Source organism: Sceloporus occidentalis, unplaced genomic scaffold (genome assembly GCF_023333645.1).
Source record: "Sceloporus occidentalis isolate IW3139 unplaced genomic scaffold, rSceOcc1.0.p SCAF_8, whole genome shotgun sequence".
Lineage (NCBI taxonomy): Eukaryota > Metazoa > Chordata > Lepidosauria > Squamata > Phrynosomatidae > Sceloporus > Sceloporus occidentalis.
Window position 1 is genome coordinate 39032348 of NW_028316988.1, and position 23021 is coordinate 39055368.

At 41.6% G+C, this 23021-nt stretch overlaps 1 protein-coding gene across 3 annotated transcripts in view; it reads left to right on the plus strand.

The window, feature by feature from the left end:
- PASD1 (PAS domain containing repressor 1) overlaps window positions 1-23021 on the plus strand; it is a 118621-nt gene that overhangs the window by 73830 nt on the left and 21770 nt on the right. For 2 of the 3 annotated variants that reach the window (XM_089536347.1, XM_089536346.1), the window contains exons 4-11: window positions 3746-3802; window positions 5674-5828; window positions 6928-7019; window positions 9810-9899; window positions 11545-11665; window positions 13157-13270; window positions 15701-15819; window positions 17742-17824. In XM_089536347.1, coding sequence (XP_089392473.1) covers window positions 3771-3802; window positions 5674-5828; window positions 6928-7019; window positions 9810-9899; window positions 11545-11665; window positions 13157-13270; window positions 15701-15819; window positions 17742-17824 — 806 coding nt within the window. In that variant the 5' untranslated portion in view covers window positions 3746-3770. Of the gene's footprint in view, window positions 1-3745; window positions 3803-5673; window positions 5829-6927; window positions 7020-9809; window positions 9900-11544; window positions 11666-13156; window positions 13271-15700; window positions 15820-17741; window positions 17825-23021 lie in introns of those variants that run through there. The other variant, XM_089536349.1, reaches the window with a different exon arrangement.

The window sequence follows — 23021 nt, forward strand, 5'->3', positions numbered from 1 at the left end:
TAATATTTTTCTCTTTAGCTAGCACTTCCTTCTTGTAAACTTTGTGTACAGTCAGTTATAGACCCATGTACATACATCTGAGCACTTTAAGAGCAGCATTGTACATTATGATAGTTGTACAAACCCAACAGTGTTGGTGTTATTTAAAGGAATGCATAAAGTATAGAACTGCCTGTGTGCATATGTCTTTAAATACTGACAGGCACACATCTGGAAAACTGTATTTTATTTCCCACATTTTAGGCATTTGCTGTGATGAAAACACGAGGGTATCACAGAGATCCCCCCCCCCCCCGCAATAGGTATAATGTGGAAAATTGCCTACATGAGCTTAAATGAGGATATGTCTTGCATTTATTATGTGTTTGTGGCAGGGAACACCAGTGTGATGTGTAGCAATGTGCTATTGTTCCAATTCTTTCAGACTAGAGTCACTTCTATAGAGACAAGAAATCTAAAAACTTTTCAATGAATTTTGAAACGGATTTGGCTGCACCCTTGGAATAGCACTACAAAGTTTTTTAAATGGCACTGGGAGTAGGCCCATGTCTTTATGTGTATCTTTAATCACACATATACACTCATTTGGGGACCGTAATTTGGCCAAGAATTCTAGCCACCATGGATCCCTCCGGGGAGAAAGGCGGCATATGAGTGAAATAAATAAAAACAAAATATGGTGCACATCCAAAAATTCTTAAAAGGTGTGAGTATATATAGGTGGAAGATGGCTGGTGCGGGCTTTCCTTTCCTTATTGGCTTGGTATAGTCCTGCCGTGTACAACTTACACAGCTATTAAACCACTAGAAGCTATGGTTGCTGTGCAGCAAAAAAAAAAAAAAATTGGTTGCACCCACCTAAAAAGATTCCTGGGGCTCTGGGTGTGGTACTGTGGATTCATCAGTGAAAGTGAGACAGAGCTTTTGGGATTCTGGTTGGCTTCTTTCAATGGGGTGTGTATGGTTCCAATGGAAATTTCACGATTAGCTCGGGCTGGATTTTTTCTTTTCTTTCTCTAATGGGAGGATTCTTCCTAGTAGCACAGGCACTGGTGAAATAAAAGGGTGTGGGACCAGATTGTGGCTTGGGTGTCTGTCCTGACCTGTCTGGCATATCAGGAATGTGATTTCTCATCATTCGTCTGGCCTAGTGAATCTAATCCACCTCACCAATTATGCGTTAATCTTTAAGTGTTCAAAAACTCAGAGAAGTGGGAATGAAACATAGGGCCAAAACACACTGCAGAAATAACACTTCCCTAGCTTGTTGCATGCCTTCCAGTGCACTTCTATGGTCATCTTCCAGTGGTTGCACTGGAGGACCTGCAGATTCCTAGAAAGGTATTCTCTCAGGTTAAAAAAATAGTTTTAAAAAAATGATCTGTGGTTTTCCCACTTTCATGGCGAGTCCTGCACCCCTAACCCCAGTGAATGTGGAGGGCCCACTGAATTTCTGATATAGAAAAGTGAAACTTTTCTCATTATTCTTTCCATGTAAAAATTATTATACGTTCCATTTTATGCTGAATTTTTATTCCGTTTTCTTTTTTTAAAAAGGGGGTTCTTCTCCTTCCGAAGCTTTCAAACACATAAAAACATGTTCATTCATAAGGGAAACATCTGGAATCCAATGGTACCTGGTGTTTCCATATCATTGGGGGTGAGCTTTAAATCCAGGCTTTAAAAGAGATCTTCCTAAATAGGTTCAGTGCCTTGGACAGCTCCTTTAAACCTAGTTTTGAAGGCCTCGGGGGCCAGACCCACTGGGCATATAACGCGACGTATATCGCTGCGATTTTCCCTCCGAGTCGTAATCATAGAATCATAGAATCGTAGAGTTGGAAGAGACCACAAGGGCCATCCAGTCCAACCCCCTGCCATGCAGGAAATCCAAATCAAAGCATCAAATCTGACCCATCGTTCCCATTAAAAATGTGTGCAAACAGACCTGGTTTTTTTTACCCCTGTTTTTGTTCCCATTGGTATTTTCCCTGTGGTAATTTGAAGTGGGTTATTTTGCTCCCCGTTCCCATTGCCCTCTGGAACTTCTTTTTTTTAAAGCAGCTGTCAATCAAGCGCCTAAGCGCTGGACGTCACAGCCAATCAGTCGCTTAGGTGCTTTTCCCCATGGGAAAGGGAGAAGGGAGCCTCTATTCCTCTCAAATCTATTCTCTGGAAGAGAGAAGGGGCGTTTATTCACCCTAAAGCGAGAAGGAGCCTCTATTCGCCCTTTGCGTCCCAGGCTCTTCTGTGTCTCCCCAGACTCCCTCTGGAAGAGAGAAGGAGCCTCTATTCCCCCCAAATCCCTTTGCCTCCCCCATTGCTCCTTGGGCTGTCTGGGGGTCGATCAAGCAGACATGTACTGCAAAGCCCATCTGCTGCTCAGGCTCTCAGGCAGAGGCAAAAAAAGAAAAAAAAATAGTTTAAAATGGTGTTCAATGGCTCTCCTCACATATCGGTCTATGAATGTGAAGCAGGGGGAGGTTGCAGGGGGAGTAATGTGTTTACTGGGTTTGGAGCTCAATGTAGCATGACCGCCTTACCCTGCTTCCCAATCCACTGGGGGAAAGACTATGCGAACGGGAGAAAATGGCGCTGGTAATGCAGGAAAGAGAACAAGCGGGTGACACCCCCAGGCCAGCCCCTTTAGCACTGCTCCTCACACCCCCAAGTTCCTGAACTGGACACCCTTTCGTTCCCATTCATATGCTGCGAATCAGACTCAGGAGGCACAGGAAAACTCGCTGAAAATGTGCTGTTAAATTAAACTGGTTTATCAACCACTGATTCGGGTTTTTTCAGGATAATTTGATCACATGGGAGTCAGATTCAAATTCCAATGGGAACGATATTGGAGCGATGCGGATCGAATGCGCGCTCAAATGGGAACGATACATCCATGATTCACATCCTGATCCGCATTATAAGCCAGTGGGAATGGGGCCTTGGATTTAATTTATCACCCCACTGACATAGGATTCACCAACCCCTGCTGGTTGAAACAATGTGAACATGCTAGTGTTAGCCTTCTCCATCTCACGTTTCATCACTCTTCTCAGATGGGGAGTGACAAATCTGAATCGGAACAAATCAGAACATAGGCTACTTGTGAATGTTAATACTAATATTAATTTGACATGCTTTCCGGATGAGAAAATAGGGTAGTAGTCATTATTCACATATAGGCCAGCACTGCTACCAGGTTGTTGCAAGCTGACCTATCACTTTTTCTTGCCAGTGGGAATGGCTAACCTTATAGGAAATGTCCAGGCAGCAGATTTAACATTATATCTGAACTGGGGGTCCTGGTTTGTCATTCACAAATAGAAAACTGGTAACAAAACTCTAGCTGAAGTATTTGAAATATTAGTAGATCAACAAAGCTAGTTTGGTTATAAAATGAAGCTGTTGCTTTCTGATGAGTTGTGGCTAGTTTAGCCACTCCTGAGGATATTTTTCTGTCCATTTCGGTCCTAGGGGTGGGGTAGGTCCAAAACTTGTGGATATTATTTTATGGACTACGATTCTCAGAATCCTACAGCCAGCATGGCTGTTGGTCACGTCACCTGGGGAGCTGTAGTCCAAAAAAGTAAATTTCTTCAAACTCTGGGTAGGCTATCAGTCTAAAAAAAGTCACCGAATAAATACAAAAACAGTGATGTGATGAGGACGCCACCAGTTTCAGGCATTAAGCAATGTTTCTTGGGCCTCCAAAAATATGACCTTTGTTTTGCTTGCGTTCCAGAACTCTGCATTTTGTAAACGAGCTGATGGACGAAGATGAGAAGGACAGGGCAAAGAGGTATGAGATGGACGTATGCACAATTGTAAGCGGGGCTACTTACCAGTTGGTTTATACCTGAAAATGTAGCTGCCACTGTGCCTCTTCTAATAGCAGTGTCTCCAACCCTAAAAAATACAACTGGAAAATAAGAATCTTCTTTCTTTCTTTTAAAAAATATTTACATCTCACTCCACATTGTACGCTCTCCAGGCAGCATACAAATAAAACGAATTTAAACGAATTTAAAATTTTAACACAGTGAGAAATAATTTAACAGCCTAAAAGCATATTACTCAATTTAACAATTATAATAAATTAAAACAATTTAAACCCACATACCAGTACAGATTTGGGCAAAATCGTTAGCTCTCCATTAGGCTTTAATAAAAATCCATGTTTTAACTTGGTGCTGGAGCGAAGCCAACATTGGCACCACATGGACCTCCTTATTTCTTATTCTTTAGAAGAGTAGACAGCATAGCATGTGAAATTTCATTCATTTTCATAATGCCTAACAAAGCATAAGAGAGCCAGCATGGCATTGTGGTTTAGGTATTAGGCTAGGACTCTGGGAGACTAGAGTTCAAATCCCTGCTCAGCCATGGAAGTGCACTGGGCAAGTTACACTCTCTCAGCCTTAAGGAGGGCAATGGTAACCTCCTCTGAACAAATCATGCCAAGAAAACTCCATGATTAGAGTCACCATAAGTCACAAACTATATTTTTATCCGTGGATTCAAGCATCCATGGCTTGAAAATATTTTAAAAATATATAAATTCCAAAAAGCAAACCCTGATATTGCCATTTTATATAAGAGACACCATTTTATGTTGTCATTGTATTTAATGGGATTTGAGCATCCATAGATTTTGCTATCCACAGGGGGCCAGGAACCAAACTCAAGTGGGTACCAAGTACCCACTGTATTTAAAGGCACATTAAAAACGACAACAAAGCTTGACTGAGGATAAAGTGATAAGATATCATTAGCCTCAAATATAGGCATAGAGATCCAGTGTGGCGTAATGGTTTGAGTGCCTGACTGCAATTCTGGAGACCAGGGTTCGATTCCCAGCTTGGCCGTGAAACTCACTGGGTGACCTTGGGCAAGTCATATGCTCAGAGCCCTAGAGGAAGGCAATGGCAAACCTCCTATGAAAAAATATTGCCAAGAAAACCCCCTTAGGATCGTCATAAATCAGAAACAACTTGAAGGCATACAGCAGTAACAAACATCTGATCCTTGGAAACTAGGAATTAATGGCTGGATATGTAGACCTTACGCACACATTCAACACTGGAATTGCTGAAGTCAGGTCACTGGCTTTTAAAGAGCTTTTGTTTAGGAGCATAAGAATTATAAAGTCCTGAGGTATTAGAAGATGGATGATAGTGCAGCATCTCATTTCCAAGTCAGATCCCTCCAGGAAATTTGTCTCCAATGACAGGGTTGTTATGCCTGTGAAGAAGGAACTTCAGTTTACCAGACATGACCTTGCCATCAGTCAGGTTGCAGCTCTTTTCTCAAATGTCAGAGGCTGGGAGGTGGCAGAATAATTTTGAAGGAGAGGATTGTGTGCCAAGTGGCCTGTTTTGCAATCCCAAAGTTATCCTTGCTGAGGCTAGTGGAGGATATCCCAGCCAGCAGTCTGATGGGAGATTCAAGCACTGATCCAGTTAGCCTTTTGTACATAGCATGGAAGAGAGATCATCCTTGTGCTCTTCATCTGAGACAGCAGAATGTCTTGGGCTGGACCTGCCATTTTTTCTAGTGGGACTGAGCAAGCTTGGTTCAACTCCCCACTTCCCTGCCCTCAAGCCCAATTTGACAAATTCTTCCATTATCCCTTCATTACTTTCAGTGTCCTTTTGTGTTGTCATTGACTAGGGCATCGCGCAACAAGTCAGAGAAGAAAAGAAGAGATCAGTTCAATGTCCTCATTAAGGAGCTGTGCACCATGCTGCAGGGCCATGGCCATCCTCTCAAAATGGACAAATCCACCATACTGCAGAGGACCATCGACTTCTTACAGAAACAGAAAGGTATTTGAATGGCGTGCCAGCTGTGTGCCTTTGCAGAAGGGCTGTTTAATGTTTAGAATTACTTTAAAAATGTAATCTAGCAACAAACTAATACAATCAGATTATCTGTTCATTTCTATCAAGAGAAAGTGCTTTTAAAAAAATCTTTAGAATTCTTTTTTTTAATTCTTCAGTAGAGAAAATTCTCATTAGCAAACAAAATGTAGAAATGACATATTTTAAAATTATTTTATAGCTTACTGCCATTCTGATATCATGAGTAAATTTTTCTGAGAGAGCAGGTTTCTATGTCTTATCTAAATGCCTCTTCACTGACTTACAGTAGACTGTAAATCTTAATGGGTTTCTTTCAGATAACACAAGCATAGCAAAGTATTGGACAGGGACAATGTGCATACTTTGGAGGACAAATTGTTTTAAAAATAAGAAAGTGTTCTTTAAAATGCCAGGGCATTGGTACAAGGAAAAGAATAGGCCTTGAGGTTACTTGGAAGGATTTGAACATTTCTTATCACTTGCTACCTGTTCCTTAAAACTGGATATATCAAAGGTTGATGCTGAGGCCTTCTGTATGCATCTCCTTTAGAAGCAATTCCAAAACTATACCAAAAGCATTGACAATTAGTGCAGTGTACACCCTCCAACTGTCCAAATTTGCTACAGACAATCCTGATAAATCCTCTGTCATCGTACATTTTCAGCTGCTTTTAAATGTCCCAGTTTCTCTCTCCTCCTCCCACTTTCCTCTTTTAACCTCAGCTTACTTCAATTTTTGCAAAATGAATTCAAAATTGAAAAGCAATTTGCACTTCATTAACTCAGGAAGGAACAGAGAAAGGGCAGAATCTTGCCTTTCCCAGTAGGTTTAGGCAAAAACAAAATGCTGCAGCCTCGCCTAGTCTGTGTGTTCATCCTTTTCAGTAACTTTAGCCATCTTGACCACACTTGAATGTTTCTTGGCCACATGTGTCAAACCAATGTGGTTTGTGAAATCATGGAGGGTATGTGCATTGTCATGTGCCTTCATGTTGAATCCTGCTGCTCTACACAAAACCATATTCTTTACTGGGATCTTCTTCATTGCTCCTTTTTCTTTCAGAAATCACAGCACAGACAGAGGCCTGTGAGATTAGACAAGACTGGAAGCCTTCATTTCTTAGCAATGAAGAGTTCACACAGTTAATGTTGGAGGTAAGATGGAATGTGGGTTGTATAAAGTGGGATGACTAACAAGGATGTTTGAGGCTCTTTGCCACAAGGTCATACATCCCAATGCCTGTCAAAAGGTGTTAGAAAACCACATCTTGCTTAATACAGGGTGTTATCCACCAACAGCTTTATGTGGGTGACAGTGTGGCCTCAATTTCACTCCATTCATTCATTTTAGACAACATGGGCAAAAAGAACCTATGTCACACTCTTAGACAGCACACACAATGTAGGTGAAGACAGGAAGAGTACGATCTGGAAGTAAATCTCTCGATTTTTCTCCAGGTCTGTCTTGAGGAGCCAGTTGTTACAGCAGAGCATAAAAGTATGTCCAGCCCTTGTGGTTTGTACAATCACACATTTCTAGTTCCTCACATGTGTACTGTGGGGTCTGAGACTTTCATAAACTGTACTCTTGAATTTCCTAAATCAGAGGAATTAGGGGGTTTGCTTACATACTTATTTGGAATGAGCATTTGTCAGACTTTTATGTAAAATCTGCAGTTTTCTGCTTCAGATGTTTATAAAAAATTCTGCACTAGAAGAGTTTGTTGCCATGTTTTCCACCTTGCAAACAAGACATTTCTCTGCATGTTAAAGCAAGAGCTTCCATCCCTTTCAGACAATTCTCTGTTCTGTTTCCTCCACTAAGGTTTAAAGGGTGTGCACTGGCCTAGAATTGCAGTGCCTTTATTATTTCCTTCTCATAGAGATGTGATGACTCACCTTCTTTGGAAAAGTCTGTCTGTTTACCTCCATCTGCAAATGCCTCTTGCTGAACAAGTCGATCCGTTGCAGTTTAATCAAAACAAGCTCCTGGCTCACAGGAGCTCTTTATAGGCTTTACTTGCAGCAGGTGCCTATTTCATAAAACCTCTCTGCCTTGACATCTATCTAGCTCTTTACGTTTAGCATTCTTTTAATGATCTCCATGTCTGGTTCAGGGGCAAAATATATGAACAAGTAGAAACAAATGAACAAGCCAGTATGATGTAGTGGTTTGTGTGTTTGACTAGGACTTGGGAGACCAGCATTCGAATTACTGCTCAGTCATGGAAATCCACTGGGTGACTTTGGACATGTCACATTCTCACAGCCCCAGAGGAACACAATGACAATTTTCTTCTGAACAAATCTGGCCAAGAAAACCCTGTGATAAGGTTGTCATAACTTGAAGGCATGCAACTGTAACAGAAAAAAGAGAGAGAGACAACTGAGATGCTGAGTACCAGCTCCACAATCTTCCTACATTGCTCTATGCTGATTAGGCTAAATTTGTAGGACAACACTGGCTGTCATCTTGGGAAAGTGTTGCCATCCATACCACACACAAGAAAACTACCAGCCATATTCTTCACTGGAAAACCATCAGAGATGTGTTCAGTAGAAAGGGAAGGAAGAAACTCAATCACTCAGACCAAAGAAAACTGAAAACTTTTGCTACTATCTGCATCCAAAGTTCCTCACTGCATAGCTTTAAAAACTGCTGTTGGGAATTTTATAGGCTTTGTGCTTTCCTCTCTTTCCTTAAGTGCCCAGGAGAAAAGGGAGAGACATTCATGATTGTAAGAAGCAAATCTGAATAATGAACTGGGACTCCAGGAGTCGAGAGTTTGAAGGTTCAGCCATGGAAATCCACTGAGTGAGCTTGGGCAAGTTGCACTCTCTCAGCTTTAAAGGAAGACAATGGCATACCTTCTCTGAATAAATCTTGCTAGGAAAGCGCCAGGATAAGGTTGCCATAATCGGAGTTGGCCTGAAGAGACATAGGCTGCATCTGCACTGCAGAAATAATGCAGATGGACACCACTCTAACTGCTATGGCTCAATGCTATGGACATCTGGGATTTGTAGTTTTTTTGTCACACCAGAGCTCTCTGACAGTGAAGTCTAAATATCTCACAAAATTATCTTTTGAGGCTGGCTAATGAGCAGATGTGAGTGAGGAAAAATGGCTTTGGACTGCCAATGTTCACAGAAGGTAGCGCTTGGTATGAAGTGGGAAAGGAGAGGCAGTCCTGGGAACAGGGTTGTTGTGATTCAAAGCTGAATAAGGCGCAAGCATGCAAAACTGTGGGCTTTCAATATATTCTGTAAGCAAAAAATGCTTTAGTCTTATCAACATAGTTATGCTATAAACAACTTTAGTTTCCTGAATTAAGTTTTCTAAACTTACTGAAGCTACGTATATTTCTAAAATGAAGTCTGCCAGCACATGTTGCATATGAATTTACCGTTTGTACTCCCTGGTGACACAATTAGGACTTTGCGTAGATTGTAATGTTACATTTAGTTAAAGTTTCTTTCTTTTTTTATCTTGCTCTTCATCAAAAAAGGGAGAGGAACTCCCAGAGCAGCTTACAGAACTCAGTAATAAGACATCTCTTGCCCCCAGGGCCTACAAAATTTAAATTCATGAGACACAAAGAAAGGGAATGAGAAGGTAAAGGTAAAATGCAGCCTGAATTTAGTTGCTGAACTGGATGGGAGTATAACTATTCTGGATCCAGTTTCAGTCAGTTTTGGATCCTGTCTATTCTTATTCTGGGTTGGCATGTTCTTTGATTAACTGGTTTTTGATTTTTGGTTTTGTCTGTTCTGCTTTTCCCTTTTTCTTTTCCTTTCTGTCCATAAATTCATTTTACCTGGAACCAAGTAATATTGGGTTTTAATCTTAAGAATGTAGGCCAGGATTGCAGAACTCAAAGTAATGTCCTTATAAACAGGATACATGTAAATGTAGTTCTAAATTATTCCTTTTCTTCTCTCTAGGCACTGGATGGGTTTCTCATTGCACTTACCACTGATGGGATTATTATTTATGTGTCTGATAGCGTTTCTTCTCTTCTTGGACATTTACCGGTAAGTTGTGTCTGAACGTTTCTCTGTTAACATTAGAATTATAATCCTTGAACTATGGGTTAGCACTGCAAAGGTGTTGGGAAACAGTCTTTTCCTCCTTTTTTTCTGTTAAGGAAAATTACAGAAAGAGCAGTAGGAGAATGCATGAGAGTGAGGATAATGTGTGTAAATGTTGTGTAGAGCAACAGCTGAAGGATAAAAACTTTGGCCGGAACCCTGTATGGAAGATGTGCATGCGTAGGCACCTTGGTTCTGATGGTACACACTGAATACCAGCCCATCTCCTCCATCCTCACTAGGCATCAGCCACTAGGAGTGACAGGGACCTGTTCTCCTGTCACTTGCCATTTCCACTCCATGAGTGATCTTTGGTGCGACAAGCAGCAGGACTCCTTTCATGCTTCCCCCTTGCTGGAGGGGTGTGTTGGAAATGCCATCAGCTGCTACCTAACAAGGGAACAGACTCATAGGATCATAGAGTTGGAAGAGACCCCAAGGGCCACCCACCTCCATTCTGCCATGCAGGAATACACAATCAAAGCACCCCCAACAAGTGGCCATCCAGCCTCTGTTTAGAAACCTCCAAAGAAGGAAACTCCACCACACTTTGAAGCAGCTTGTTCCACTGTCAATCATGATTCCTATTGCTCACAGGGGCTGATTCCTGGTCAGTGGAGACTGGGAGGCTTTCATGTTCCTTACATAGCCCCTATGTAAGGACCCTGAATATGTAATAGTCATGAGTGCGTAACTCTAAATTATGCATTTGTCACTGTCATACAGGATTCTGGCCAATGCAAGCAACATAGGCACAGACAAAGATTTTCCAGAGACTTGGCTGAGGGTTAATAGAGCTGCTGTTAGCCATGCATCAATGCATTCATAGAACGATAGAGCTGGAAGAGACCTCCAGGGCCATCCAGTCCAACCTCCTGCCATGCATTAAGCCCCTTCCCCACTGCCTTCAGTTTTGTTTCTAGAAGCACTACAAAAACTTGCACAGCTTTTTCACTAGAGACTGTAGCAAGACAGAAAAAATGAATATAGTTTCCCTTAATTAGCTGCAATATTAACATGCTCTCATCATATTTGTGAAAAAGCCCTAGGAAAAAGGGATTTACAGGACTTACAGGATGTACACAAATGAGTTCTTGTAAGGAATGATGGAATATAGGAATATGAAATGACTGACGCACTACTTGACTAGAAACCCTGGTCCTACATAATCCCACACAATTCTGTCTGTTATGATTTATTGATACGTATATAGGTTGTAACAGATTCACATGACAAAAAATATGCTAGGAATTAGTAATATTTTGACAGATTCACATCCAAAATGTGTGCTGAGAATTGGTAATATATATATTTTTGCTAACAAATTACTCTTTATGCGTGGTTTTCTTTGAGCTACAGTTGAACGACAGCTTGCATATGTGAACATGGATGTATATGAAAACAGCATACATATAGCTTGTAGCCAGGGTAAATCAAAGTAGAATAGAAGCATTTTTTGCACCATTGGCTAAGGAAATTCATTGTTTGCATGATAGTGAGATTTATGCATGTATGAAACAGCCCTTCATGTGTTGCAGTTCTTTTAATATTGTATCCTTGAACATGACAAAGCATTCTTTTGCATCAGTCAGATTTGGTGGACCAAAATATATTAAATTTTCTGCCTGAGTGTGAACAGAGCAATGTATACAAGCTGCTTTCTCCACACATGCTCATGACGAACCCTGTGGCAACAGATTTTCTGAACTGTAAGTGTCACTTTGTTTATTTTGGCTTTGATGGGGAGGAGGAGACATGGCAAGGCAATAAGATGTTGATGAAACCAGAATGTTATGAAGAATGTAGGTAGTTGGAACACATTACGCTCCTTCCGTCTTCCTTGTTTAACTTCTCACTTTTCTCCCATACAGGACCCAAAAACAGCTTACGCTCTTTGTTAAAACTTCATTCCTTCCAGTAGAACCATAGTTACCTTACTGGTTTAACACAGAATGGTTTCTAATAACGTTGGAAAAAGTTACTTTTGAAGGCCATCTCTGGTGGCATTTTTCAGGTTTTATGCCACTCTCTTGTCAACAGTCAGTCTATTAATATGTAGTGAAATGAGTTGATTTTATTATTTTAAAACAAGTTAATGCCAATGTATCACTTTTAAAATACTATGGTGAGTTACAGAAACAAACTACTTCTTTCTTTCTTTCTTTCTTTCTTTCTTTCTTTCTTTCTTTCTTTTTTGGGGGGGCGGGGGAAGGAGATTTCCAAGCTCTGGCTCAAACATACTATAAGGGCCTGAACAGACAGGGCAAAATAAAGCTGCTTCGGGTCACTTTGGAGGTATGATGTTTAAATAATGCATGCGTCCCAAGAGTCCAGAAGCCACGCCAAAGCCATGCTCCAGTCCTAAGGACTGGAGCGCAGCTTTGGTGCAGCTTCTGGCCTCTTAAGATGCATGTGTCATTTAAACAGCAGACCTCCAAAGTGCCCCGAAGCAGCTTTATTGTGGCCTGTCTGTTTGGGTCCATAGACAGGATAAATAGTAGTAAAGGTTTTAAGAACAAGCACCACAAGAAGAGGTTTGTTGGGTGAGGTGGAAAAGGTGTATCTAGTCCAGGATCCTGTTCCTTCCAGTGATCATAGCCAGTTTTTTAGAAGAGCAACACTGTTAGGGCCTGTGGCTTCTCATGCTACCCCAGCAGTGCAAGAAGGCAGCATGGCAGAGTGGTTCCCATGCCTTCACAGTTCCACTTTTTGGGCTTCCTATTTTTGCAAGAAGAACTGAATCTCTGTCTAAGGATTCTACATATGGCTTAATCGCCATGTAAGTACTAGTTAAGCCTGTAAAATAAACCCTCACTAGTTCTTAACTGGCACACAGGACTTGAGATATCTTCTGCCCTCTGCCCTATTTCAGACTTGAAGAGCTAAACTTCATAATCTTCAGACCCGAGTGATTCAGGGTGCAAAGTTAATCTAGACATTTTATTGAAGTCATAGAATAGATTCTTGTTTGGGGTAAATATTCAGAACTAAATGTTGCCACTCTCATTATGAGTTTTGGGACTACTTTGGAAACCAGAGGTGAAATGGCAAGGCTGCTATCTCTTATTAATTGAGTTTAAAACTATGGAGAGATTACCCTACACTATGATTTGTAAAGTATATTGCAGAAAAGTCTTTTTAAAAATGGACTGGTCAGTGTGACTTTTGCTGTTTCAACACATTCTGCTTCTTTCTTTCAGCTGAAAAACAAATAGAATTTTGCTGTCATTTAGCCCGAGGAAACTTAGATCCAAATGAACCCATTACATATGAATATGTGAAATTTGTAGTTGACTTCAAATATTTTACTCATGGTAAGTGCCTGTCTTATTCTTTTGCCTCTTTCTCATATGCTCAGAATTTTAAGGTCAGTTTGTAGTGGAAGAGGTCTGTGATCCTAAAAGAGTGTTTTTTCCCCTGTTTGTCTTTTTGTTGGCTCATTTTGTTTATTTATTTAGAGACACCCTCCTCATAATCTGAGTTCCTGAGCTGTAGTTTAGTTAGCCTGTTCATAAATCCAGCACTGGTTATATCCTTTTGGAGATCTAGATTACATCTGATGACAGCAAGGTCCTTAGCCGCTTCTTGATAGGGCACTTTTGTACAGACTTTGGACTCCAAATGGTGGAAGCTTCCCTCTTTGTTTTAGCTCCCTTGATGGAAATGAACAGAGCAGAAAGTTTACAATTCTACCTGTAATGCTTAGCTGAAAGTAAAAAGGAAAGCTCATCTGATGTTTAGACCTACAAGTAGGCTGTTTGAGACCGTGTCTTCAGACCTCACATGGAAATGTATCTGGGTGAATATGTTCTTTGTACTGCCTGAAGTTTAGATGAGAAACAAAGGCTGCATCTGCACTGCAGAAATGATGCGGTTTGACACTGCTTTAAATGCTGTGGTTTAATGCTATGGGATTTTGTGATCTGTAGTTTTGTGAGATACTTATCCTGCTCTATCAGAGGACTGTGATACCAGAACAAACTACAAATCCCAGAATTCCTTAGCATTGAGCCATGGAAGTTAAACCGGTGTCAAGCCGCATAATTTCTGCAGTGTAGATGCAGCCCAAGTTTAGATGAGCCCAAGAGGCTTGTGGGGTGTGATTTGCCAATGTGGGTCATCAATATTTTTCCAGCTTTTTCTCCCATCTGGGCCAATGCAGAACTCCATCCCCTGTCAGTTGCCCACCCTGAGGGAATATAGGAGGATATCACACGGAGCTTTTTGGAGATTTTCCGGCTCAGTTCCGACGTGACTGCACTTCCAACGATGCATTCACTAGTAACGTGAATGTGTTATCAGACGCCATTCCTTTCTATGGGAGCTCCTTGCAAAGTGCTTCCGTAGTGATTCCAAACTGAACCCTCATTTTGGTAAAACCGAAAAAAAAAGTGACTTCACAGAATTCGCTTCCAGGCTCCCTTTGATAGAACTTTGAATTGGTCTGGTGTGGAAAACTACTCCAATGTCATCCCCTTGGCCCCCTGCGTCCTGCTCCGTCATCCCCCTCCTCCTCCTGCATCATGCCATCTCCTCCTCTCTGCCAACCAGCCAATCCCATCATCCCCTGCCTTCTCCTTGACCCTGATTTGCTCCCCTCCTTTGCCTTGCCACCTATCCCATCATCCCCTGTGTCCTCCTAGACCCCGATCTGCTCCCCTCCTTCACCCTGCCACCAATCCCATCATCCCCTGTGTCATCCTAGACCCTGATCTGCTCCCCTCCGTTACCCTGCCACCAATCTCATCATCCCCTGAGTCCTCCTAGACCCCAATCTGCTCCCCTCCTTCAGCCTGCCACCAATCCCATCACCCCCTGCATCCTCCTAGACCCCAATCTGCTCCCCTCCTTCAGCCTGCTGCCTATCCCATCACCTCCTGAGTCCTCCTAGACACCGATCTACTCCCCTTCTTCAGCCTGCCACCAGTCCCATCATTCCTTGCCTTCTCCTCAACCCCGATGAAGGATGACAGCTAAGGAGGGGGCAGGGAAGGAGAGCAGTGTCCAGAGCCCCACTGAGCATGTGCAAGGGTGCCGATTCAAAACGTTGAACCCTCAAAGTATGCTCTAGTGTGGTAATACAATGTGCACTCACTCCACTTTTCTTGAATCTGCATCACGTGACTTGCTTGGAATTGAACTGACTTCGCTTCCCCCTCAATTCGGAAGGGCAACAGAAAGGCAACCAGGTGTGGTAAAACATCACGTTTTAACCTTAATTCGCATTGCTAGAACAGGAGTGACTGCGGATCTGAGCTGCAAACCCCGCAACGTGGGATAAGGCCCATAGTAAATCCTCTGGTATGGAACAAGGACCAGCCCATAGTAGGCAAAACACTCTGCAAGTCATTTTTCTTCTCCCTCCTCTGTTTCCACCTGGCAACTATAATAGCATTCTGTTTTCTGTTTCCTTCCTCTCTGCTTCCCCATCACCTAATTTTTTAATTACCTGTTCATGGCCCAGTTTCACAATCTCTCCGCTTATAACAGCAGTGCGTCAACAATCCTGCAATCGCCTTCCCTATAAAACAAGCGTTGTGTTCAACGTTTTAAAGTAAAGGGTTTTATTGCCTTGCATTTTATTGGCATCATGTCTGTAATCCTGTTTTGGAGAAAGAATGGGCATTTACCACCCAAACAGGAAGGTTTGGGAAGCGTTCTCTTTACTAACACAAAGAAAAGAAAAATCTCATTTTTCCTGTAGGTAACTGCTTATTTTATGTTTTTTGTGTGCTTCTTTTCAGTGCCTACATCTTCTTATAATGGCTTTGAATCTGCCATTGCTCGGGTGTTCCGATCTGCAAATGAAGAGCAGATCTGTCTGGTAGCAACAGTTCGTCTTGTTACTCCACAGTTTTTGAAGGTGTGTAGTCTCCTTGATCAATATGTGTCTGTATGTGTATTTGTCTTCAAGTCACCTGTTGTCTTATGGCAGTGATGGTGAACCTTTTACAGACCAAGTGCCCAAACTGCAACCCAGACCCCACCTATTTATTGCAAAGTGCCATGTCCCTCTGGCTTTCTAATAAGAAACTCTGGCAAACTTTGTGCTAGGGCGACAGCATGTGTGCCCACAGAGACGGCTCTGAGTGTCACCGCTGGCACGCGTGCCATAGGTTCGCCATCACTGTCTTATGGCATCTCTATGAAATTCATAGGGTTTTCTAAGGCAATGAATAGTCAGAGGTCATTCTGCCAGTGTTGTTGTTATTGTGTGTGCCTTCAAGTTGTTTCCACCTTATGGCAGCCCTAAGGCAGCTCCATCATGGGGTTCTCTTGGCAAGATTTGTTCAGAGGAGGTTTGTCATTGCCTTGCCCTCAAGCTGAGAGCATGTGATTTGCCTAAGGCCATGCAGTGGGTGTGAAGAGAACACTCCTTCACCTTATTCCTTTCTTTAGGTGGCAGTCCTATCAGGTTTTCTTAAATCCCACCACTGCCACCACTTTATGTAATAAAACCGGAATAAAACCGTAAAATGTATGATGGGCAGGAAGTTGCTATTTTAGTCGTTCTTGGTTACTTAGCTATAGATGTATCTTTGTATTCTTATTATTAACTCAGCCATCCAGGCTATTGTAACCCGCAGGATAAAAAATAACCACAAACCTCTTCCAGAGTTCAGTTATCGCTTGAGTCTCTCAGTTTCAGACTCTAACTATATCACTGTCTCTCAGGTTTAAAAAAAGGTGGCATCCTTATGGGATTCAGCTGTGGTAGTTCAAAGGGCAAGTGTTATTGTTTTTTTCATGCAACAAAAGAGAGGGAATCCTCTGCCTACATGTCCAAAATCACTTTTTCTAGGGCTGCTGCCATACCGCAGAATGAATGCAGTTGGACACTACTTTACGTGTCATGACTCCATTCTTTGGATTCCTGAGATTCGTAGTTTGTTGTGGCACCAAAGCTCTCTGACCGGGAAGGCTAAACATTGCACAAAACTGCAAATCCCAGAACTCCACTTCTCATGTACAGTATTCTTGTTTTTATAAAACAAATACATATGAACAATGGACCGAGGTAACTTTTTGTTTTTGTCTCAGTCAGTGTCATGTATTAAAAGAGAAATGCCCTGTGCCACATTTTGGGTGATTATGGTTGCATATGCACTGCAGAAATAGTGCAGTTTGACACTGATCTAACTACCATGGCCCAGTGCTGTGGAGTCCTGGGATTTGTAGTTTGCTATGGCAGCAGAGCTCTGTGATAGAGAAGGTTAAATATTTCATACAACTACAAATCCCAGAACTCAAGAAGTGGCATATTCTTTTTTTAACCTTTTATTATCCTAAAAACATTCAAAACACTTATCAATACACAGATAAGTGACTTATTCCAACGTTAAGGAAGGAGGCACAGGAAATGCAAAACCTGTAAAATTAACCCTTCTGCTAAGGCTGCAGCTAAACCTCAATACATAGGAATTTTGATGGAGTCAGAAAATACCCAAGAAATCAGTGCAAGCATTTTTAAATTCATCTGCATAAGGGTTTAATTTTCCCTCTGATACTGATTGTCTCCACGATCTTGGCCAACCCAACCTGCACCCACTAGACTCAGAATAAGGCTTCCCTTAAAAAGAAGGCTCTTGTCTTAGGAGTAATTACATCAAATTTTAAGGCCTATATAGCCAGCAGCCATATGGTCCCATGTGTTTTATCAGGGGGCAAAAAACCTGCTTCCCCCCCAAGAGTTGCATCCATGAAAAAGAAAAGAAAAACGAAAAAGAAAAGCGAGGAGGGGGAAACAATTCACACTGCCATCTGTTTTTTGTTGTTGTTTTGCAGGAGCTTTGCAATGTGGAAGAACCATGTGAAGAATTCACATCAAGGCACAGCTTGGAATGGAAATTTTTGTTTTTAGACCACAGGTAAATGGATATGTTTCGAAGCAATGCCATTTTGAAGGGGAAACGGAGCTGCATAAGGCTGGAGGAGTTCACAAGGGGCAGACAAGACTCCTTCAGACAATGCCAGGGGCTGGATTACTCATCATGTTAAGTAAGATACAGAGCATTAAAGCTGCCATGTTGGCTTGGGTCAGACAAATGTTTATCTGGTTCAGCATCCTTTCTTCTTGCAGCATCTGCTCTTAATCCAAAAGATGTTTATAGTACGAAAGGTTAAGGCGTGGATCTGATGGTTCCTTTCCTTTGACTTTTTTTTAAGGGAACGAATCTTCAGATCCATCTATTACGTCCTTGAATATAGAGGGTATATTACTGGTTACTCTTGTTCATAGACTAGCTATAACAGACCTAGGGCTTTAAAAGCCTGTTATTTTAGTGGCCTTATCTGCATACTATAGATATGAAATTCAGAGATTAATTGCACATTGTGTGAATCAGTCCTTCCTTCTCTTTGATTTTAAACTTGTGCTGTGCCAGTCCTCAAAAATGTGTTTTGGAGAGAGAAATAAAAATGAAAAGTGGAGTGGAAATTACTTCTTGATTCTGTCTCAACCTAAGTTCTTACAAAATTCCAGTATGTTTCCTACTGGTTTATTATTTCTTTCCAAGGTTCAGCCTCACAGCCCAATGCCCAGCCTTTTAAACTCTTGCTTCATAATGGTGATGATTGATTAATAATTAAATGAATGACTCTTCTAGTCTCAAATATTTCATAGAGATAAGTGTTTATATATTACCTTAGCAACATGACTTATATTGCTCCAGTGGTATGCACAGTAAGAAGACTGTATGTGGGGAAAACAAGTTATATATCCCTCCTACATGAGGTCCTCAGGGGAAGCTTTTTTGTCGCGTGAATCTTCAATTCATTAGTAGTTTGTGTTTCGCTCTGGGTCATGTATGTGCATTTAAAAATGTTTATTTTTGGTTTTACAGAACCTAAAAATGGAAACAGAGTAATTAAAATATACGAAAAAAGCACTAGTTGACCTTTGAGATTGTCCCGTGAAGTTTCCTTTCCTCTGCTTTGCGATGATAGCTTGTCAACATTTAATTTTGTAGTTTATATGCTCAGCAGAAATGCTGTGATAGCTGGGAAAGCAAACATAGTTGTCACTCATGTTATTGACTAGAGGTATAGATATTGCCTGTTTTGCTGACTTGTATTCTGCTTGAGATTTTTAAAAAGCAAATAACAAAGAACCGTGCCACATGTTTCCAGTAAAACCCTTCTCTCCATCTCTAGAGCTTTGATTTCTTTATTAAGTGGTACATTTTTACTATAATATACAAAGATCCAGTTCATAGTAGCACTGATTGCTTGGAATGATGAGGAAAGGCTTCACTGAGCTTTAAATTTGTGTTCGTTCCTTCCTTCCTTGCTCCAGTGCTATTCTGTTTTAGATTAACCACAGTTTAGTATCATATCCAAATCCTGTAATGTGGGTAATCTTAACCATAGTTGAAACAAATCAACCTCTTAAACTATGATTTGAACATGAGGTGTTTTGAGGAGACATAATTAAGATTAGTCATAATTTGTGGCTAAATCTAAAATGGAAGCAAAAGCTTCCAAACTCCTCATGGCCATTCTAGAGAGGAAGGAGAAGTGCCTGAGATTTGATTATGCTTCTTCTTCTCATGCTAAACTTCTCATTGTATAAAACTGATACAATGTTGTATAAACCACAGCTTGACGAAAAGAAAACTGAGTGGTGACACGATTGCCCTCTTTAAATACTTCAAGGGCTGCTACAGAGAGGAGGAGACAGGTCTATTCTCTATTGCCACAGAAGATAGGACCAGGTCTAATGGTCTGAAGTTACAAGAGAGTAGATTTCAATTGAACATAAGAAGGAATTTCTTGACAGTAAAAGTGGTTCAGCAATGGAACAATTGCCTAGAATGGTGGTGGGGCCTCCTCAACTGGATGTCTTCAAGAAGAAACTGGGCAGCTAACTGCTGGGGATGCCTTAGCTCAGTGATTCCCAAAGTCTGGTCCTTGATGTGTTTTGGACTTCAGCTCCCAAAAGCTTTCATCCATCTTGGCCAATGGCCTGGGATTCTGGGAGCTGAAGTCCAAAACACCTAGAAGGTCAGAGTCTGGGAATCATTGGTTACATAGAGATCCTGCATTGAGTAGGGGCTTGACACTGATGGCCCATAAGGTCCCTTCCAACTATGGGCCCGAACAGACAGGCCAAAATAAAGCTGCTTTGGGTCACTTTGGAGGTATGCTATTTAAATGCTGCATGTGTCCTAGAGGACTAGAGTGCAGCTTTGGCACAGCTTTCTGGCCTCTTAAGATGCATATGTCATTTAAACAGCATATCTCCAAAGTGACCTGAAGCAGCTTTATTTTGGCCTGTCTGTTCAGGCACTATGATTCTGTTATTTTAAACATTATGGTTGTATGTTCATTCAAAGGGATGTGCTTGCTTCCCACTAAAGAAGCATGTAAGTAGTATCCTAGGAGTAAATGATTCACTGTGTTTCAGGTTAGCTGCTCAGCTAATACAATTTAATGCAAAGTGGGGCCTCCAGATGTTGTTATACTTCAATTCCTATCAACCCTAGTCAGCATACTCAGTGGTGTGGAATACTAGAAGTTGCTATTCAATGACATCTTGAGGGCTGAATGATTTCCATACCTAAATTAAAATGATGTGGAAATGAGTCATTTAATTTTTTTAAAAAAAATTATTTTGCCTTTTTACTATACCTTGAATGTATTATCTTGCACACCTATTGGAAAGGTGAAAATGCCAGGTCAAAATAAAGTGATAAATAAGATGCAGACATTTTAAAATTCTTAACACATAAAGGGGATATTAGGCGGGATACAGACCGCCTTTTTGGGGCAGCCTGCACTCGCCCCTTTCACCGACGGATCGGGGCCTCAGCTGCCACAGCAGCAGCCCTGAGGCCTCGATTCGCCACTTTTCCAGGCCGCGGGGAAGTGGCAAATGGTTGCTTCCCTGCGGCCTGGAAAGGGGTGTCCTTGGGGCTTTAAGCCCCAAGGACACCCCAGAAGCACCCTTCAGCGGCGCCAAGATGTCATGTCCGCGCCGCCCCATTTGGAGGCGGCGCAGCCATGACGTCGTAATGGCGGCACTCATGTGGAAAGGACACCCCAAGGCAACCCTAGTACATGTGCAGGTCTGTACAGCACCTTAGAGACATGAGACATTGTTCACAGTGTCCTGTACAACACCTTAGAGACATTGTTCACAGTGTCCTGGAAAGAACATATTATGGAAAATCTTGTTACTATTTTAAACAAGAAAATGTCACAGGAAATCCTATCTTGAAACCCTGGTGTTAAACCAATCATACTCTCAGCCTCTTGCCATTGGATGTATTGGCTTGCATATTAGTCATGCTGTCTGGGCATGGTTATCATTGCTTTTTAAATCCACAAAAAATATGGATGCTTTTTTCAGGAGAAGCCAGCGTGGGGCTCTGTTCAGTTTGTTTCAAGGCTGGAGCCTGCATGTTACAGGAACTATCCGAAGTGCTCAGTTTATATCAGGGATTGTGTTCAGCACCTTGGATAATGCCTTTAAACCTGAGAGTATATTCACTGACTGGTGGGCAGTGAAATATACCACCCTCCATTGTGTGTACTCCAAATTGGACACCTTGCTTTTGTATGCTTCAAAGCAGCCTATGTAATGTTGCTGCACTTGAGATGTAAGTCTATCTGCTCAACCAACAACGCAAAGCGAGGGAAAGATGGGATGTATATCCTCCTCCAGAGCAGATCTTAAATGAAGAAACCGACATAAAGGCAACCCTCAAAGGCAGATTATAAAAATATATAAAGCATAGGATGCTTTTATGCTACAGTTCTTTAGTGCTGCTGAGGCATTGCTTTTATGCAGTCAGCTAGAAGTGGAATGGAGATTCAACACAAAGCACTTAATGTAGCACCTTATTATCCAATAATTCCCTTCCCTGTGGCCAAGATCCACTTATAATGTTTACCTAAGATAATGGGAAAAGCCCTGCTGGATCAGTTCAAGGGTTGATTCAGTCCAGCATCCTGTCCACCACAAAAGCCAAACAGATGTCTTTGGGAAGCCCACGAATAGGACATCTACTCTATTCCTTGGCAGCTGGTATTCAGACGTTTTCTGCCTTTGATCCTGAAAGCAATACCCATTGTCGCTAGTTCTGGCCCCATTTTCTTTTCATTTGAAATTAAGAGAAATTCCTTCCATGTGATAAACTCCAAAGTAAAGGCTCATCTCCAGGCACATAAACAAAAACATGCGTGGGATGGGGATGTGTTTGGCTAAAGTCCTGTTTGCATGTCATGATGTGCCAGAATTGCAGAGGATTCTGGCATGTCATTTCCAAGCAGCATGCTTGTGCATGTTTTCTTATTGCTTCTGCATGGGTCCTTCTGCCAGAATGAGCAGCTAACCTCTCCAAGAAGCAAATGTTTAGCATTCCATCTGCACAAGGCTCTTGATTTATGTTCCTCTAGTCTAAGAAGCCAGAATCTGAGCTACAGCACTTTTGACATCATTTTAACAGCTGTGCCCAAATACTGCAGAATCCAGGGAATTTTAGTTTGGTGAGACACCAGCACTCTCTAGTTTGTTGTTGTTGTTGTTGTTGTTAACTACCCTCAAGTGGATCTCAACTCAGGGACATCCTGTGGATCAGACATCTCCAAGACTCCCTATCCTCCAGATTCATATCCGTGATCTTCTTAATAGAGTCCTTCCTCTCTTTCTACTTCCCTCCACCTGTCCTAACATCATTGTCTTTTCTAATGATTCATGTCTTCTCATGGTCTGGCCAAAGTACCTCTGTTTAATCATCTTTTCCTCCAGGGGAATTTCAGACTTGATCTGTTCTAGGACCCATTTATTTGTTCTTTTTGCTGTCCATGGTATCCTCCGCACTCTTCTCCAGCACCACATCTCAAATGAATTTATTCTCTTTTTGTCCATTTTCTTAACTGTCCAGCTCTTGCATCCATACATGGTAATGGGGAATACAATTGCTTGTACGGTTCTAACTTTTATGCTTAGTTGTGTATCTTTGGTTTTTGTGAGCTTTTCTAGTTTCTTCATAGCTGCCCTCCCCATTCTTAGCACTCTCTAATAGAGAATTCTGAACACCTCACAAATCTACAAATCCCAGG